The sequence below is a fragment of the Panthera pardus genome, unplaced genomic scaffold, assembly GCF_024362965.1.
Source record: "Panthera pardus isolate Hobbes unplaced genomic scaffold, ASM2436296v1 HiC_scaffold_25, whole genome shotgun sequence".
NCBI classification, from domain to species: domain Eukaryota; kingdom Metazoa; phylum Chordata; class Mammalia; order Carnivora; family Felidae; genus Panthera; species Panthera pardus.
This window is the reverse complement of record NW_026526821.1, coordinates 21,543,820-21,563,491: the sequence shown is the minus strand read 5'-3', so window position 1 is coordinate 21,563,491 and position 19,672 is coordinate 21,543,820. Positions and strand designations below refer to the sequence as shown.

Sequence of the window (19,672 nt, the reverse complement as noted above, 5' to 3'; positions counted from 1 at the left end):
ATCTCGCGGTCTGTGAGTTCGAGCCCCGCGTCGGGCTCTGTGCTGACGGCTCAGAGCCTGGAGCCTGTTTCCGATTCTGTGTCTCCCTCTCTCTCTGCCCATCCCCCGTTCATGCTCTGTCTCTCTCTGTCTCAAAAATAAATAAACGTTAAAAAAAAAAATTCGTTCTGTCTCTCTTTCTCCCTCTTTCTTTCCCTGTCTCTCTCTCTCCCTCACACACACATACACACGAGTATATAATAGAAAATTACTAGAAGCTGTGTGTGAACGTTAATGATACTTCCTCTGTGGGGGAAGAGGACAAAGATGCGATTTGATTTTTTTTTCTTTGTGCCTTTTCATAATCTCTGTTTGCCACAACGTGTGTGAATTACATACACGGTCAACAGAGGGCCCCCACCCTCGTGCGGGCTAATCAGGGGTCTCTGGAATCAGCCACACTGGGGTTAGCACCGGCCAAGTGACTGTGGGGGAGTCCTCCCCAGGACTCAGTTTCCCCGCCTGGGGAAGGGGGCCACACCCACCCACCTTCGCTCTTCTCCTGGGGCGTGGGGTCGAGGGCCTGCCACCCCTCATAGCCCGGCTGCAGGTCTGGCCTGCTCATCCATGACTCCACCCAGCAGTGGAAGTTCCTGTTGGGGAAACGAGACGAACGTTGGCCAGGACTCAAACTCAGACTTTCACTGTCACCTCCCGCGGGCAGTCCACACTTGCCTGTCCCAAGCTGAACCCAGGGTGTCCCCAACACCCTTCTTTGCTTTTCCTCCCCTGGGCCCTAGCCAGGTGCTCGCTGCTACCCCGGAGTCACTGTCATCGCCCCCTCCCACAATCCTCCGCTTTCGGTGGCTCCTCTAGTCCAGCTGATGGGACCTCCTCACTTCTCTGCTGTCCCTTCTTTTCCAGCCCAAGGGCTCTGCCCCGGTTCAGGCCTCATCCCTGTGCACCTGGAACACACCCCAGCCTCCTTCTGTCAGCTTCTCTGGTGTCATCTGTGTCCCTCTCCAAGTATGAAGACTTTGGTGACAACCTGTTGCACCTGTTGCCTTGGGAGGCAAGCCCAGACCCCCTAACCTGGCATTCCAGACTCCTGACAACCCAATCCCCTGACACCTTTTCATGCACTTCATGACTTTCCCTCCTCTTGGCCTTTGCTCCTGCTGGGGCCCTACCTGGAGAGCCCTCCCCAAGTCCTGTTCCCCCTTGTCCAAATACTGTTCAACTTTGAAACCCAATTCAAATGTGACCTCCTCTGAGAAGTCTTCCCGGCTTTCCATTCCGCGGGACCCTCCCCAATGGGCTCTACCCCTGACCCTGGGCCCCAGCTCACCAGATCATCTCGCTCTTGTCACCCTGGATCTCCCCAAACTCGTTGCGGAAGTACTCGATGAGCAGGTTGCTGTTCTGGTCGTGGGCCGAGTTATAGTTGGTCACCACTCGGGTGGGGATGCCGAGGCACCGCAGCACTAGGGTGGGAGGAGGACGTGATGGAGAGAGGGATTAGGCTCTGGGGACATCTGCCCTGCTTTGGGCCTCCACATGCCCATCTGTATCCCAGGCAGCATTGTACCCATTGTCTAGGTAGTGAGAGCGGGCGTCATCCCCTCAGCTGGATGGTGGTGCCCACCTCGCCGGTCACCCCATGTCCGCTCTGACTCTTCACATCACAGCTAACAGAAGAAGACCCCAAAATGCAAGTCTGACATCAACACTCCCCTGCTAAGCCTTTGATGTCTCCCTATGGCCGCTGAGGTCAAGGCCAGACTTCGGGCTGTGGCCTTTGGCCGTACAAGGTTTGGCCCCTGACCGCCTCCTGCACACTTTGCTCCGGTCACACTTGCTGTCCCTCCGGCACTCTCTACACTCCCGCCAGCCACAGGGCATTGGCATATGCTGTTCCCTCAGCCTGGAAGGCCACCCACCAGGTTTAGATTGTTTCATTTGCATTCGTAGCAAGACTGGGGATTTATCGTCATTCTCAACGTAAGGGCATGTGAGGGATTATGTAACTAGTCCTCTGAGGGCAGCGAGGGATCTGTCTTCCTTTAGGTGCCCAGACCCCAGGACAGGTCTGGCACAGACAATTTTGTCAAATGGATGAAGTGGAGAGAGGAGAGGAGGAAGGGGGTAAGGGAAGGAGCAAAGGAACCGCGGAGATTCAGGGCAGGGAGCAAACAGTGAAGCAGGCAGAGGAGAGAACAAGTGTCGGGGTGGGGTGGGGGTGGGGAGCAGGGAGAGGCTTCCATTCAAGCCCCAGCTGCTGTGGGCTGCGTGAGCCGAGGCCAGTCCCCCCACCTCTCCGGGCCTTGTGTCCTCCTCTACGACACGGGGTTGGGGTACGCACGCAGGGCCGGCAGTCGCGTTGGGACACCATCGGGGAAGAAGAGGGCCCTATGCTCATGCCCAGGCATGGTTTACAGAGGTCGTAGCGGCGGGGGAGGGGCCAGGTTGCGGTGACAGGACAGCCGCTGGCCGGGAGGGAAGCCGGGGGCACGATTCATGCCTGAGAGGGCAGGGTGCTCCTGACACATGGCATTTTGGGTGTCTTCTCACTCCCTCATTTTTTCCTGTGTTTTTTATGTGTTTTGTGAAAGTAACATATTCTCGGGGTGGGATAAAGAAAGTAAATATCTCTTTTAAAAAGTGAGGAAAGCCTTACTAAATGTAAGCTGGGAGACTTCTGTCTTTTAGTCTTGATTGAGACTGAGTCTCTGAGATAGAGGGTGGGGGTGAGGGGGCAGGATGTGACTTTGGCTCTGTCGCCCTTGGCCCGCCATCAGGCCGGACAAGAGCCTCTGGGACGGCCCTGGACGCTGGCCAGGAGACACGAGGGCCCCTGGGAGGGGACAGAGGAAGGACAGTGCTTATCCTCTGCCTCCAGCCTGGTTGCTTGTCCCGGGACCTGGGCAGTAGGCTCTTTGCTGCCCTTTGGCAGAGGCTGGTGTCCCAACCCCGGACCTTGCCCCGTCACCACATCACAGGCCTCAGAATATAGACCAGACGTGGGGGGAGGCCTGTCCCTGAGGAGCACGGAGCCCACCGGTGTCCAAGAGACAGTGTCCCAAGAGGTCTCACCATCACAGTCTCAGGCCGCGAGGCTGCCCCAGAACCGAGGGCCCCTGGTTTCAACCCTGGCTGTGCTGCTCACCAGCTGTGTGACCTTGGGCAGCCACTTCCGGTCTCCGGGACTCCATTTCCTCCTCTACGGGGAGCTAATAAATAGCAGCTTTGGGGGAACGCTGTGGTGATTCAGAGAGACAGTGGGTGTGGGCCGTATCGTCTGCCCTGGTGCCCAGGGCAGAAGAGCACAGTGGTGCCCGTCCCTGCAAACGCCCAGCCAGTCACCGTTGGCTGACTCGTGGACATTCCAAAAATGCTCCAGGATCCAGCTGAGGAATTCCACCTTCCTCCACAAACCCGAGCCTGACCTGAACCAGTGACATCTGCCCGGGTCCTAAGAGCTCTCTGTGAATTTGGTCAGTCACCATTGTGTCCCTTTTCTAGGTGAGGAAACAGGCTTGGAGACACCAGCTGTCTTGCCCAAGCCCACCCAGGACCCCTCCAGGGGCCGGAGGCAGAGCTGGGATTCCAAACAGGCAGCCCGACCCCAGGGGAGTCCCTGGGCCTCGCCCACCCCCCCACCCACCTGCAGCTCCCTGGCAGAGGCCCCAGGGCCTGCGCACAAACGTAAGCCAGAACCGGTTTTCCCCGGTTCTGTCACAGGCCAGGCCTGGGAGAAGGCTGCAGGGACCCAGACTCAGCCCTCGCCTTGGGGAGAGAGGGGTCGAGCGCAAGATCCACAGCTAAGCCCTCCGGAGGTCACAGCCCAGGGGAGGGAGGTGTCTGCAAGGTGAGCTTGGGGGACCCAGGACATGGCTGGTGATGTGTCTCCAGAAAACCCGCGGGCCCCTCAGAAGAAGGGGTCTGGGATTGCACAAGAAAAGGGAACGCATAGGTCCCAGGAGCTGGCAGTCACGGGTGGTGTGGCCGTGGAGAAGGGGGAGCAGGGACAGCCCAGCTGGGAGCCCGGGCCACACGGCCTCCAGATCGCTGGTGTGGAGGACAGCGCTGGGGCTCCCGGAGGCCCTTCTCTGGGCCTGGGGCCTGGTCCCGGAGTCAGAGAAGCTGGGAACCAGGACCCGCCTCTTAGATTTCCTGAGCCTAAGAAATGACAGCTGCACAGTAATTGTAGTGAGAATAATACAGCAGGAGATAAATAATTACTGTTATTACTGTTATGCATCTGAAATCATTTCACGCACTTCGCACATGTTAACTCTTTCAATCCTCGCAGTGGCCCCAGGATAAAGGCACTGTTGTTACATCCCGAGTGGCAGAGCTGAGGCTCAGAGAAGGTCGTGATTGTCCGGGGACACAGCGGGTAGAGCGGAGCGGGGATCTGAATTCAGGCCATGGATCCAGCGTCTGTGTTTTTAACTGGTTCAGGCTACTCATCCACTCCCATACGGACCATCATCAACCCAGAACAACCTTCAGCATTTTCTGGGCTCGAATTTTTAAGATTTCTTAAAGATTCATTTTACTTCTTGGGTTTACGTTGCTTTGTCTTTCCTCGTCTGCATTTTACAAAGTGCCTTCTCTTTCTTGACATTGATATTGCTGTTACTGTCAAGCTATTAATAGCTAATATTTACTGAGAGCTGCCCTAGGCCGAATTCTCTGCTGAGCAGCTTTATATCAACCCCCGTAGGAGATAGGTCCTTTTACCCGCATTTTACAGATGAGGACACTGAGGTTCAGAAAGAAGTCATTTGCTCAAGGTCACAGAGCAGGTGACTATTACTGGGCATATTTAAGTCGGGTGTGCTCCAAAGCCCGCATCGTCAACCCTGAGCCCAGGCTGCCTCCTAAATGACATCCCTTGGTCCCAATGACCACCTGAGGGCTAGTTGTTGGACAAAGGACCGGAGAGGGGCAGCCGCTGACTCCAGGCCACACGGCACATTGGTGGTGTTGAAGGCAGAAGCAGGACCGGAACTGGGGGCTGCTGATTCCCACTGGAGAGCTCTCCCTGCCCCCCTCTGGCGCCGGTTCCAGGCCCTCCCTGCATCCAGCGTGCAGCTCACCCGTGCAGGCCACAGCCGCGAAGACCCAGCACTGGCCGTACTTGACACGCTGGCAGCCGGAGCTCTTCCAGCGCCGCAGAATGTCCACACTGCCGATCCAGAACATGGGGCTGATGCCGTCCCCGTAGTTGTTGTCCCAGCGCCCCAGCAGCACGCCCTGGTCATCGTTGCAGTTGACCTACAACCAGCGGGGGCATCGGAGGGACTGAGCCCGGGAAGCAGGTGCTGTGAGTTCAGTGCGTGGGGAAAGGCAGGGAAGGGAGTTTAGGATGAGGGAACAGCCCATGCAAAGATACCAAGGTATGACAGGCCGGTATGTGGGAGACGGTTGGGGCCGGAGCCCCAGGTGGGAGACAGAGAAGGGGAAGGGAGGAGGTGGAGAGGGGTCGAGGTTACGAAGGTGACGCTGGAGATGTGAACTTGTCCATGGGGTGGCAGGAGGGTGATAAGAGGTGATCTGAGTTTTACGAAGACCCCCTCTGGCCCCTGCCCCGATTGTGTCATTCCTCTCAAACTCCGTTGCCTTGGGAATATCATCCAGCTTCCCGCCCGGGGTCCATGAGGTCTACGTGGTCTAACCCCTGCCCACGTCGGGCACCCCGCACCCCCTTGCTCACTCCACTCCGGCAGCACCAGCCTCTTTTTTTTGCTCCTCGAACCTGCCAAAGTTTTTCCCTCCTCAGGGCCTTGGCACAAACTGCCCCCTGCCTGGGATGCTCGTCTCCGAGTTCCTGTATCAGCTGAAGGATCACCACTTAGGGAGGCCTCCACAGCTCCTCCCCGAAGTTGGACTCCGCAGTTAGACCCCCTCACACCCTCTGGCTTCCTTCAGTACGTGCGTTATCGTCTAGGATTGTGCCCTCGTTCACTTGACATTTCTGTTAATGTCTCTGTTAATGACATTTCTGTCTCCTCCCACCCACCCACTAGAACATAAGCTCCATGAACTTAGAGACCATACGTGGCTTATACTTGGCTGTTTCCCCAGTGCCTAGGACACAGGTGGCACTTGGTAACTATTTGTTGAATGAGTGAATGAATGAATGAGTGAGTTAGGGACCACACGACATTACCCTTATTGGTGTAAATCCTGCCTTTCCAAATACACGCACTCTTAGCTGAGAGTTCCCCTACCGAGCCCAGTGTGGAGCGCAGCCTCCATATCACAGGAAGGGAGGAGTCCGCTGGGGCCCATCGTGGGCCTCGACCCCGGGGCGGGCCAGCCACTCACTCACCATGCCGCTCACCACCCGGCCCACGTAGACGGGACTGCTGCGGCGGGAGCAGTCGCGGCCGGCATCCCTCAGGAACTTGGGGTTCTTGTCCAGGAGCAACAAGCAAATGTCCAGGATCCCGTCTTCAAACTGTGTTGTAGGAAACAAGAGGAGGATGAGGGAAATGAGAAGTCACCTCCTCCGGGAAGCCTGCCTTGAAGCTCTGCAGCTCTACGTCCTCTCTGGTCCACCTCTCGCACTAGGGAGGTCCAGGCTGGGTCTGCCACATCTCTGTGATGCCAGCTTTGTCTGGCCCGGGACGGGGTGGGGTGGGACAGTGACAAAGTGTGAGAAAGAGGAAGGGGATGTGCCTGCATTCAGAGCCTGGCTAGGGGGGTCCTGGGAATTTGGAGGAGAAACTACAGTGTCCCTGGAGCGTCCCTCTCCTCAGAGTCACCTCAGGCCCTGCCACCGCCCCTTTCCCATCTCTGCTCTGCCAAATATCCCACTTCCCCTAAGGCCTGACTCACCCTGCAGAGCTGATGAGATTCCTCTCCTGCCCCCACCCCACCCCCACACACTGCTCTGATTGGAACTGAGGTCAATTATATATATAAATCTAGTCTTATGACTCCCGTTTCCACTGCACCCAGGATAAAATTTAGACTTTCCCTGTGAGCTGCAAGGCCCTTCACAATCCGGGCCACACCCCGTCTCTGACCTCTTATCACCACTCTCACCCACACTCATTGCCCCAGGGCCTTTGCACTTACTGTTTCCTTTGCTTGGAATGTTCTTCCTGCTACTCTCTGTATGGCTCACACCTTCTCATCCTCATTGTCATTATTAAAAGTAGGATCTTCCCTCCTTGTCTCATTACACCACACCACCTAGTCTGACAAGTCCAAAGGCAACCTGGCCCCTCCTCCCCATCTCTGTGGTCTTGTCCCAAAGCAGACTTTATCTCAGGCCTCCCTCCATGCTGCAGAACAGCTTCCCCATGGCTCTGAGCCCTTTTGTGGCTCCCTAGTGCCATCAGCCTGACATTCACAACCCGGACACTGCTGACTTTTCTCTCTTCATCTCTTGGGGCTCCTTTGCACATACAGTGCTCCCCAAGGCTACAAAATTCTTCTTAAGCATGACCCTTCTGAGCTTTTGCTCAGGCACTTCCCCTTGCTTAGTAGACCGCATTTCCGCCTCCTCCAAAGCCCAGCTCAGACCTTGCCCTATTTCAGGAATCTCCCTGATCCCCACGGGCAATTTATTCACTTCCTTTCTCTAGGTCTTATCATCCCGGATTGTGATGGCTTCCCAAAGATTCACAAGGGCTGTGTCCAGTGGCTCAACACAAGCCTGGACCCAAAACAGGAACTCAGGGGATGAAAGGAAGGACTTGGCTTTGTTCTGTTTGTCAGGGTAAAATACAGAGCCCTGGGAAAGAAAAGCCAATTTACTTCTTGATGTATGTTATGTATCCCGGTCATACCACCATTTCATGTACATCCCACAGCAGGCTACAGGTTCCTGGGCAGATATGCTTACAACCATTATCCCCAATATTCAGATGGGGAAACTGAGGTCAGAGCTCCAGAGCACACAGAGAAGACTTCTTTGTGGCCCCAGGGCAAGATTCTGGAGGCCCGAATATGGAAACCCCACCCCAGGGGCTGTTGGAAAAAGCCTCAAGGTGAATCCCATGTCAGAAGGCCAACAGCCCCTAACACACCAGGAGGTTGAAGGGCCAGGAGTGGGAGGACTCTTGCTTCATGAGTTTTCTCAGCAATGTCTCAAGAACTTTCATGGGAGGCTGGATGGCAGAGGAAGTAAGATGACTAGTTTGAACCCCCAGCCTGGGATGACCTGCTGGAAGGTGAGGAAACCACATGGAACAGGGATGAGCCATCTAGCTGAGGTCAGCCAAGCCCAGCCTAGACAGCTAGGCTCTGGTTGACCCACGAATTTGTAAGAAATAATAAATGGTTGTTGTTAAGTTGTAAACGTGTTGTTAAATGTGTACATTTCAGGCTTGTTTGTTATTCAGCAGCAGCTGACTGATACAACCAGTGGTTCGCAAAGTATGACCACCGGTCAGCAGCATCAGCATCATCTGCGATCTAGTTGGAAATGGGAATTCTCAGCCCGCACCCAGCCCTACTGAATCAGAAACTAAGGGTGGGGACTCAGTGATCTGTGCTTTAACACACTTTTCTGGTGATTTCTAATGTACACTCAAGTTTGAAAACCACTGATCGAGACGATGGTTTAAAGCCTCCTCTCGGGACTTACTTAGCACATAGTGAGCATTTTTATTGCTTAGTTATATGGCCTTGAATGTTCCCTTTCTCCCTCCTGGAGCACCGACCGGCCCCACAATTCCCAAAGGCTCTCCTGATTCTTTCCCCACCTTGAATCTGGGGCTGCCATTCCCACGGTGGGTAGGGCAACCCTTTGCCGTATGATCTCGGGCTTGGCCTGGGCCCTCTCTGAGCCTCCAGCCATTTCGGGGCCCTTGAATCCCTGACAGCCTGCGGTCACAACCCCGAGACCAGCTCCCACCTCTGAAGCTTTCAGCGCCTCAGACCCAGGGCCCAGCACACAGTGGGCCTGTAGCGGTGGAAAAGGCAGCATGCGGCCCTACCTGCCCAAAGTTCCAGGGTATGTTGTTGATGAACTTGGCCGAGCCCTGGTAGATGAAGCCATGCTGGGTGAGGATGTACTCCTGCCGCTCCTCATCTGAGTCCAGGTACACAGAATCCTCTGGGGATGGGAAAGAAGGGGCCTCAGCTCTGGGTCTGGCAGGGCACAGGGTCACCACAGATAGGGCAGCCAGGCGCTGAAAGCTAGGGCCGGGCCAGAGCCTCGGAGGCCCTTCTATCTTTTAATCATCAGTGAAGGATTCAATCACTTAATCAATTCTGGATGGAATGATTTAATTAATTAATTAATCGTTCATGAATAATCCTGTATCAATGAAATAAGGTGTTAGCAGCAGCTGCCATTTATGCAACCCTTGCCGGGGCCTGCGAAAAGCATATGACACACATGTTAACGTTTCATCTCCACAAGAGCTCTATGAGAAGGGGACCTTGAGAGCCCCATTTTACAGGTGGAAAAACTGATGCCAACACAAGAGAGAGAGGAACACTGGACCAGGAGTCAGGCACCTCCTAGCCGATCCTCACTTGCTGGGCGACCCTGGGGAGACCACTTCTCCTTTTTCGTCCGCTTTAGTCCATAGGAAGTCTGCTCCCTGACAGTAACATGGAATGCAGATCTGGGAGGTGTTTTGCAAGCTAAAGCCCTCAGCCGGGGTGAGCAGGAGAGTAATTCAAGGCAGAGAGAAAGCCCACTAGGGTCACCGAGGCTCAGGGGAGTCGGGATCCTGTCCTCCTTGAGGGGGTCCGGGAGGGCCATCTGGAACAGGTGACCTCTGAATGCCGCCTTGATAAAGGACTAAGATTTAGATACTTGGAGCCTGGCGGGATGACATTCTAAGCAGAGGACCAGAGACAGCAAAGGTGCAGCTGCCGGGAAATGCCTGGAACTCAGTGGCCTGTGGCTGATGACTGCAGAGAAGAGGGCTGTGGCAGTCGGGGCCAGAGGGCAGGAGCCGTAAAGGTCAAGTTGGCCTTTACCTTCACCACTTCACAGGTGAAGAAGCTGAGGCTGGGGAGAGGAAATCCAGGGCCACGTCATGACTTTGGTGGGCCCTGGGCATCTTTGCTTCTGTGGGCCCCTTCTTCCATAAAAAAAAAATTTTAAATATACTTTATGACTGCATTGGTACAATGACAAATATATTAATATCACATGTCAAAACACATCCTCTGACCTAAACATTCATTTTTCCTCATGATTTTAAAAGAAATTAAAATATTTTTGGGGTGCCTGGGTGGCTCAGTCGGTTAAGCATCTGACTTCGGCTCAGGTCACGATCTCGCGGTCCGTGAGTTCCAGCCCCGCGTGGGGCTCTGGGCTGATGGCTCAGAGCCTGGAGCCTGCTTCTGATTCTGTGTCTCCCTCTCTCTCTGCCCCTCCCCCGTTCATGCTGTCTCTCCCTGTCTCAAAAATAAATAAACGTTAAAAAAAATATATTTGTATGGGTCCCTAAAAATATGGTGGCCCTGGCCCGGAATGCAGGGGCTCAGGCCCCTTGGGTCCCCGGGCGCTGTCTGGCCCACCCGCAAACCCCCTCTTATTGCACGGAGGAAAGCAAATGTGAAAGTGGCCAAGTATTTTTTGCCTTGTATATCCTGCACTGTTGGCTCCCGGGACTGCAATAAAAATAGCCTTACAGTAAATGAACTAGGCAGTGGTAAGTCAGCAGATAGGTTGGGAGAACGAAAGAGAAAGAAAAACCCAGGGTGTTTCGTCACTGTGGGGAGAGTGTCAGTACATGTCAGCTCGGCCCCACCCTGGCTCAGCAGGCAGGGACCGTGCCCTCCTCGCAGCTCTGCTGGTCAAGGTGGGGATGAGAACCCCACCCCCGCCCCCCACCTCCCCAACCTTCCTCCCACCCCCCTCGGAGATAGGAGGCTCGGGTTCCAGAGGCAGGCCCCAGAGGGACAGCAATTTTCCTATCCCACCCACACCCACACCTCCACTGAGCCCAACTTCCTGCCTCAGCATCACCAGCTCCAACTGTCCCCTCCGGGCTCCCGCCCTGGGATGTGGGTCACTTTAGTCACTGAGCTGCTTGGCTGACAGCCACCCCAATCCGCAGGGCGGGGATGGGGCAGGGCTGGAGGAAAGGCCAAAGGAAGGGGACATCCCCAGAACTCCGCTCCCTGTTCCCTGAACTTTGAGACCCTGTGGTGTCGACGAGTGGGGGACACTGGCGTCTTCCTGCTCCACGGGCAGGGCTGGCGACTAGCCGTAAGCTTTGCAGATTGGTGAGATCAAAACACATCTCCAGTGCGGTCCAGAGAAGCCACTTCTGTCCCAAGACACCATTTCATGTGGCCCCAGGGCATGTGAGCAAGGATGAGTGATCTTCCCTGTGAGGACCTCCCGGGGACGACTTCATGTCCCTGGGTGGAGGGCCAGATCAATAAACTGTCCTCACTGGCAAGATGTGGAACATTCTGAGCTCTTAAGAAGAAAAAGCAGATGGATGCACACTGATGGGGAAAAATCCTCAGGATGTATGGTAGAGGGGAAAAGTGGAATAAGTTGTAGGTTGATGTATACTGTGGGATCCTTTTATGTTTAAGAGAAACCCATTAACGCAGCGATGTCTCCAGGCACATGCACTCGAATCTAAGGAGAGGAGCCCCCCAAGACAGCTAATAACGGTGCTCCCCAAGGAGGAGAGTCAACACGGGGGCCGTTTCCCTGTAATGCTTAAAGCTTATATGAAGAGGATGTTCTCATGTCTTACTGTTATACCTAAAAATAAAAGCCGGAGTCCCTGCGTGGCTCAGTAGGTTGAGCGCCTGACTTTTGATTTCAGTTCACGTCATGATCTCACGGTTCATGGGTTTGAGCCCCGCGTCGGGGCCTGCTCGGAATTCTCCGTCTCCCTGTCTCTCTGCCCCTCCTCTGCTCGCCCTCTCTCTCTCCAAGTAAATAAGCTTAAAAAAAAAAAAAATTAAAGCCAAGATATGTACATGAGAAAATAAAAAAAACCTTTCCCCTCAAATGTGTTATAAAATGTCCCAAAATGGTGAAGAAAAAAATAAAAGCAGTGGTCCAGTAAGAAACTGGTCGTCTGATGCTGGAGAGGCTGGAAAGTGTGGCTGGACCCCAGCGTTGAGGAGGGACTCCCCATTCCCAGGCCTGCCCACAAGGCATCTCTCTCTGCCGTGCTATGCAGGAGCAAGAAAGAAATGGATCTGATTGCCCTGTCGGTCAGATGGGGAAACTGAGGCCCGGGAAGGGATGTGGCAGCCCCTGCCTCCCCCTTCCTCCTCGAGCCAGCCTCCTTTCTTCTGAGCTGTCCCCTGCAACTTGCTAGTTTTGCCCAGCATTGCCCACTTACTTACTTAGAGGACCCTTCAAAAGCCACTTGACCTCTCTGAGCCTGCTTCCTGTCTGGGAATCGAGGACACTAACAATCTCCCCCGTGGGATTATTGAGAGGAAGAATTGAGGGGCACGTAGTTAACCAAACTGCTCCTGCCCGCCTCTCCTGGTTACCCTACCCCTCCACCTCCCTCAGGTTCCCCTCCCCAGGCCGGTCTGGGGAGATTTCAAACAGAGCCCCACGAAACACAACCAGACGTGGAGCCATGGCCCTGGGCCTCCCCTGGGCACCGCATTCCCGAATGGGGCTCTGAACCCGAGACGCGTCTGTGCCCCGGCACAGTGCGGTGGGAACACATGAGCTCCGGCACAGGGTGAGATCCCTTGGTAGCTGTGTGGCCTTGGGCAAGTCATTTTGTGTCCGAGTGCCTGTCTCTTCCTCCATAAGTAGGGATAATAATAAGAGTACTCACATCGCAAGGTTTTGGCGAGGCCGGAGCTCGGCACGGCGCTGAGGGGGTTTTGCTCAACCTGCTTTGATGTCTCTTCTGCCCCACTGCCCCCACCCTCAGTGGCCCCCGTGGGTGGGCCCGGCCCTGCCCGTCTCCGCACCCTGCTGACGGATCGTATGGCTCACCTGCGCACCAGGGGTTGAAGAGCAGGATGAAGTGGCCCAGCACGAAGCTGGAGCCCTGGTAGCCGGTGGAGGCCTCCAGGCTGAGGCGGTACAGGCCGATGGGGGCGTTAGGCGGGGTGCTGAGCTGCAGCGAGAGGGCACTGTCCCGCTGGTCCACCACCTTGGCCGTCCAGGCACCTTCCTCCACGGCATCGGACAGCGGGAAACGGGCCCGGGTGCCGGCCTCCTTGCTGGGAGCTGGACCTGACAGAGGAGAGGCAGTGGCCGTGAGCCGGACGTGGGCAGGGAGGGACGGCGGCAGACCCGGCGGGGGCCGGCACACGCCGGGGGTCCCACGGGCCTGGGTCGGAGGCCGAGGTGCGCTGCCGACCGTTGAGGGAACTTTGGCGAGAGGTTTCACCTCCCTGAGCCTGGGTTTCCTCGTCTGTAAAGCGAGGGTCAGACCCCGACCTCGCAGGGCGCTTTTGCGAGAGCATGTGACAGGTCTCGCGCCCACAGCAGGTTCCCAACCGGACAGATGTCTCCCGGGGGAGGGCACCGCTCAACCTGGGGCAGGGCCTCCGTCGCGCTGCCTGGGCTGGCGTGACTTTGCACGCCCTTTCTCTGGGCTCGGTTTGTCCATCTGTAGCACCAATGGATGCTCCATTTCCTCCTAAATCCTTTACCTGCAAGGGTCCGGCTCTTCCTTTCAGAAGAAGAAGCCCAGACTTTGAGTAGGATAAGACCTTGGTCCTCTGATGCCCCACAGGAACCCGTCTGGGAGGTCCCTTGCTGGTAGGTGCTGGCCCATCCAGCCTCTAGGTGTCTGTCTCCCCAGGGCCCCCTCCGGCTTTTGGCCTCTGTATCTTCAAAGGCAGCTCCAAGGAGGTAGTTATAACCACCGCCCCCCACCGCCTGCTTTCCCTGAGACCTCTTGTACAGATGGGAAAACTGAGGCTCAGAGAGGAGGGGGTCTCCCGAGGATATCGTAGGGGTCTGGGGCAACGTCAGCGTCTGAGCCCAGATCTCTAGGCTCTGGGCTGTCCTCCAGGGCGCCTCTCATTCCCGTGGTCTCTTGTGAGGGGTCTGGAAGCTTCAGCGAGATAGGGAGCCTGCTTTTCCTGGTACGGGGAGGGCCCTGCCTGGGCAGGCAGGTTTGAGTCATGGGAGGGCGAGGAGGGGCTGGTCATCTTTTCTGGACTTGGGTGGCCGAGAGGAGAAACAGAACCTTCTCTGCCTGGTTGGGCGGCTGCCCGGGAAAGTTTATTTTTATCCTTTCATCTCCCTCCCTGTAGCTCTGCCCACCTGCTGCTAACAATATGGGGGCTTGTTCACTGAGGGGCTCCCTCCCAGCACCCTGCCTCCTCCTACCCACCCGACAGCCCCGGCCACACCCGAGCCCAAATATAACCGTGAGCTAACAGGCATGACACAGGCCTCCGAGGCCCTGACTGGGTGCCAGGAGTCAGCTATAAGCCTGAGAAGTCAGGCAGCACAGGGCCCCAAGAGCCAGCCTGGGTCTGGTCCCCCTTCTCAGGTTCTGAGTGCTCCGTGAGCTGGGCTAAGTCACCAGGCCTCTCCGATCTGCAATTTTCTCATCCAGGAAGAAAACAGGCTTGGACCACATGCGTGAGGAGGGTCGATCCTGTGTCTGAAACTGGCTCTGTGACCTCGGACAAGCTACTTAGCTTCTTTGGGCCTCAGTGTCCTCATCTGTAAAATGGGGTCAATTACAGTATACCTACCTCCTCGTAAGGTCATTATAAAGCCTAAAGCAGTTGAGGTACATCGCATGGTGCCTGGGGCACAGTAAGTGCTCAATAAATGATAGCTCTGGTTTATTATTGTCACTATCACTTCCTGGCCCGGTTTAGAGGACCGGCAAAGGACTTCTCAGGAAGCATTCAAAACAGTGACTAGTGCAGTAATTGTGCAGTAAATGTGGGCATTCCTCAGCGTCGTCAAAAGGGACTATTAAAAGTCAGAATCTTCTCCCAGGCCAAACAACAGATTTTGAGGACTGGGGTGGAATGTAGACATTGTCTTGTTCAACTGAATCACTTTACAGATATGGAAAGTGAGGCTGCGAGGGACAAAGGCGGGGAGACCTGTTTGCCTGGGACAGCCCCAGTTTATACCTGCGGCCCCAGCATAATTCTTAATGGTGTCCTTTCATTCTCAGAAATGTCCCTGTTTGGACATCCAGTGATCTGGCCACCATGGGAATAGCCTGGGCCAGGTCCCATAGCCACTGTCTCTATTGACATACTACCCTCAAGGACAGGTCAGGAAACATTTCCCTTTCTCCCCGTCCTGGGGCAGCTGTGCACACACACACACACACACACACACACACACACACACACTGCTTTCTTCCAAGGGTCCCCGGATGGGGGATCGGGGAGAGAACAGGTTGTTCCCCCCCCCCCACCCCCCGCACCACCACTGCTCACATAAGCTGGCTTCAAAAAGTCATCGGCTTTGGTTTCACATCTTTGTGGGGCCAGAGATGCTTCGGGGAATCCCTGTGGGCCTAAATGACCTGGAGACCTGAGGAGTCCTGGGGACTATCCCAGACCATGACTGGGTGGAGTAAGGGGGTGGATGAGGGAAACCTTCCAGAGAAAAGCCCTCTATTAACCTCATAAAGGTTCTTTTCACTCCCTCAGGCTGGCCTCACTCCCACCCCACTCACCCTCCAAAGCTCGGTCCCCTCTTGGAAGGAAACAGCTTTATTCCCATGATAAAGTGTTTGTCTATTGCGGTCTGTGTCCCCTAACAGAGCCTGTCAGGTCTCCAACTGTCTGGGTGAAATACACACCATCCGGGTATGTGTAGGATCAGGCCACATACTCCATTCACTGAGTGACCTTCGCCAGCTCTCTCCTCTCTCTGGGCCTCAGTTTCCCTTAGGAGGCAGGACAGGCTGATCACAAGCTAGAATGTTGCAGCACAAGAGCAAGGTGCTCAGGCCAGGCCTGGGGCTGGGTGCTGATCCAAACCAGGCCTTGAGATGAAAGGCCTGGCTTCCTGGTATTGTCCCTCAGGCTTCCTCAGCCCATGGGAGGGTCTTGGTGGCCCAGACAGGGAAGCTGTGTGCATCCAGAGATAGAGTGCCCTCCGTGTCTGCTCGAGGGCTTTGGAGGTGACCAGCACAGACCGGCTATGGTTTGAGATAAATTGGTAGAGACTGGAAAACAGAGATTAGCTGCTGGGATGGGAAGGTCAGCTGTACCCACCCCCTCCCCCAACCCTGAACTTGAGGCCTAATTACCTGGCACCAGGCCGCCTAGATAAATGGAGAAGAAGAAAGAAAGGAGATGCCTCGAAAGAAGAGAAAGAAGGTGGGAAGTCAGTGGTAGCCTCCTCTGGCAGTTTCTCTACTGTTCCATTTCACAGAAGAACACACTGAGGCCCAGCAGGCCCTTATGGTGATTAGGTAAATATGTCTGCTGTCAGCTCACCAGTGAAAAGCCTCAATTCTGGGGGCAGGTTTGAACCCTGCTTTGTCCTTAACTTACTGTGTGACCTGGGCAGGTAACTTGACCTTTCTGAGCCTCAGTATTTTCATCTGTAAAATGGGGTCTCAGTATGTTTCCCAGATGGGCAGATCGAGAACGAGCATGCATACAGTAGGTTGCCGTGATTCTCATCATCCCAAGCCTGACCCTGACCCTGACTCTTCTCAGGGTATCCTACCCAGCACATAACTGTCATATACTACAACCTTCCACTTTACAGAGAGGGAAACTGAGTTAGAAAGATCAGAGGCTCCCGGATGCTCCTCAGTTCAGTTAGAAAGGGCCCCAAGGGTACTGGTTTTGCGGGGGGCGGGGGGGGGGGGGGGCTGCCCCTGGGTAGTAGGTGTATCTGTGCCAGAAGCAGAGGGGAAGGAAGGAAAGGCACGGGGGAGATATCCGTGGCCGGTCTGCAAGCACCATGATAAGCCTTATCAAACGGCCACCCAGGTAAATATGGGCCACAGCCTGTTTGCTGCTCTCTCTGCCCTCGGTGGTCTCAGAAAGAACTGGCCTTTCTCACCCTTGGGCAGAGTCCCAGCCAGGTGGCCCCTAGCTGATCTCAAGGGAGTGGTTCCCACCAGGAGCCAAATCCAGAGATTTGGCATTCGAGGCCACTTTCCCAGGAATGGCAAGCAAAGAAGATTGGGAACTGGGCATGTGGGGATGACGTGGCTGGGGCCTCAATGTCCTTTCACCCGTCACTGGGCCCCCCAGAGCAAAAGCAGCAGCGACTACTAACGTCTACAAGGCACCCCGCCACGTCTGGCCCTTCTCACCTAACACCTTCTACCAGGAGTGCTTTTCACAAGATAAAACTCAAGCCCAGAGAGGCTAAGCAACTTGTCCAAGGTCACACAGCGGGTAGGCAGTCCAGTCCACACCAGAGCCCAGGTCTGCCACCCCCTGAGCCTGAGGCAGCCCTCCTGAGGCCTGGAGAAGGAACTATGGGAACACAAAATTGTCCCCTCAGGGAGATGGCAGCTGGGTTCTCTCCACTACCCAGAGCCAACGTGAGCCCGATCCCAGAGGACTTCAGGTTATGCGGATTGGGGGAAGTAGCTGTTGATAAGAGTTGGAAAGCTGTTTTGATTTGGGCAGGATCTTGATGACCTTTGTGGTAGGAAGCTGTTATCCAGGGCGATAACAGGTTTTCTGGAACCGGATGCCCAGCAAACTTGTTTACGAGGCTGGGAGGCCTGGGGCGTCCCCTTTCCACTTTCTGGGCCTCAGTTGCCTCATCTGTACAATGGGGCTAGTGACCGCTAGGACCTTCTCGGTGGGGGGGGGGGGGGGGAGCAAAGAGGAACGGAGCCACCTGCCTCATTGTCAGGGGGCCAGGAGATCACAGAACAGAGCAGGTCGGGGCGACGGGGTGGTACTCACCGGTCGTGACACTGAAGGTGAGGCTGTCCACACTGGCCTCATAGTTTCGGCCCTTGAAATGCAGTGTCAGCCGGAAGGCCTGGCCCCGCCGCACCACCAGCTTCTCCCGGCACAGGTCGGCTGTGTGGTGGTCACGGCCATTGGCCTCCAGCTCCAGGTCACATCTCTCCAGAACCAGTTCTGCGGAGACAGCAGGAGGGGCGTGAGCCTGAGCCGGGGTGGCCTCCCTCAGCCAGTTGTGCCCTCGGGGCTCCGTGGATGTGGGGATCCCCGGGAGCCAGGCCTCTCTGGATGATGGTTACCCGCCCTGCCCCCTCCCAAGCCCCCACCCACCCCTGTCACCCTGGGGTCAGCCGGGGCCGAATCTCCCCGACGACTCTTCTCTTCCTCATAGTCACAACGCCGTGCTCACTGTCATAGTCACAATGTCGTGCTCACTGTGGCGTGGTGGGAGAAGTCCTGGCCGCCGTCCAGCATCGTGACCTCAGGCAAGTCCACTTTCTGGACTCCCGTTCCTCACCTGTCACGGGACTGCTGTGAACCACTTAGTACGGTGCCTGGCACATAACAAATGCTCACTCAACAGGAGCTATTCGGTCACGGTCACGATTAAAGGGTTCTTTTGTTAAAAGTGAGGTGGGGCAGCATTGGGCGGAGGTTCGATTTTGCCTTTTAGGTTCGGCTTTCAATTTACAGGGCATACGGAGGACTGAGGAACATGTTAAACACAGAACCAGGATGCGATCGGACAAAATTCACACTCTGGGAGACAAAAGGCAGAGGAGCTGGTTGTCTCAACAAATAAACTGCAAGGTGGGGCGTCTGGGTGACTCAGTCCATTAAGCGTCCGACTCTGCATTTCAGCTCAGGTTCCTCCCCGGTTCCTGAGACCGAGCCCTGCGTCTGGCTCCACACTGAGAGCACAGAGCCTGCCTGGGACTCTCTCTCTCCCTCTCCCTCTCTCTCTGTCCCTCCCTCGCTTGCAGGCATGTTCTGTTTCTCTCTCTCAAAATAAATAAATAAACTTAAAAAAAAACTGCAAGAAAAAAAAAGAAAAAAATTAGTTGAAGGGAGAAACTATAGATTAAGAGAAACTGAAGACACATTTCGACCCGTTGTGGTATGCAGGCCTCATCTGGGTCCTGGTCTTTTAAAAAGTATTCTAAAACGTTTATTATACTCATGAGACGATCACAGATTTGAATGCCCGTGGAATCGTGGCGGTAGTAAGGACTTTTGGTTAATTTATTCATGTCTTAAAGAGAGAGAGCCCTTATGTTTTACTGAAATATCGGCAGGTGAAATGGTGATGTCTGAGATTTGCTTCCAAATAACAGGGGCAGGGGTGGGGAGGTGAGGGGTACCGGGAGGCAGGAGCGGCCACAGGAGGCTGGGTGATGAGAACACAGGCATGTATTATATTCTTCTCTTTACTTTGATGTGTCTTCAATATTCTCCATGATAAAAAAGGTTTGAAAATGACAGAGGGTTTGGAGACTTCCGGACCTACGCTTTTCAGTTCTGCAGTGCTGCTGTGTGACCCTGGACGGGTCTCTCTCCCTCTCTGTGCCTCCTCTGAAGTCTCAAAAGGCTGCTGAGAGGACGAGCAGAGGAAGTGGGGCCTAGCCCAGGGCAGACGTTTGTTATGTGAAAGCTCTATTTGTAGTTTCAAAGGGAGCTAAAGGCCAAGGCAGGGGTAGAGGTCATGGGTGGGGGTGGGGAGTCCGAGGGAAGCACACACCTCAGAAATCTTGGCAAGCTCAAGGTTAAGATTAAGAAGACCGCAGCGTGGGGAGAGTGGGCAAGGTGGACTCTCAGAGCCGTGGGGCCCTTGGAGAGTACGCGGTCCAGCTGAGACCCAGGGGCAGGGATCTGCCCAAAGTCACCC

The 19,672-nt window shown here is 55.3% G+C and overlaps 1 protein-coding gene across 1 annotated transcript in view; it reads right to left on the bottom strand.

Annotated features, from left to right (window-relative positions):
* TGM2 (transglutaminase 2) overlaps positions 1–19,672 on the bottom strand; it is a 32,499-nt gene that overhangs the window by 10,889 nt on the left and 1,938 nt on the right. Inside the window, exons 2-8 of the mRNA XM_019458525.2 lie at positions 17,785–17,964; positions 12,902–13,144; positions 8,940–9,058; positions 6,320–6,448; positions 5,085–5,262; positions 1,328–1,463; positions 529–632 (exon numbers count right to left, since the gene is read on the bottom strand). Coding sequence (XP_019314070.2) covers positions 529–632; positions 1,328–1,463; positions 5,085–5,262; positions 6,320–6,448; positions 8,940–9,058; positions 12,902–13,144; positions 17,785–17,964 — 1,089 coding nt within the window. The remainder of the gene's footprint in view (positions 1–528; positions 633–1,327; positions 1,464–5,084; positions 5,263–6,319; positions 6,449–8,939; positions 9,059–12,901; positions 13,145–17,784; positions 17,965–19,672) is intronic.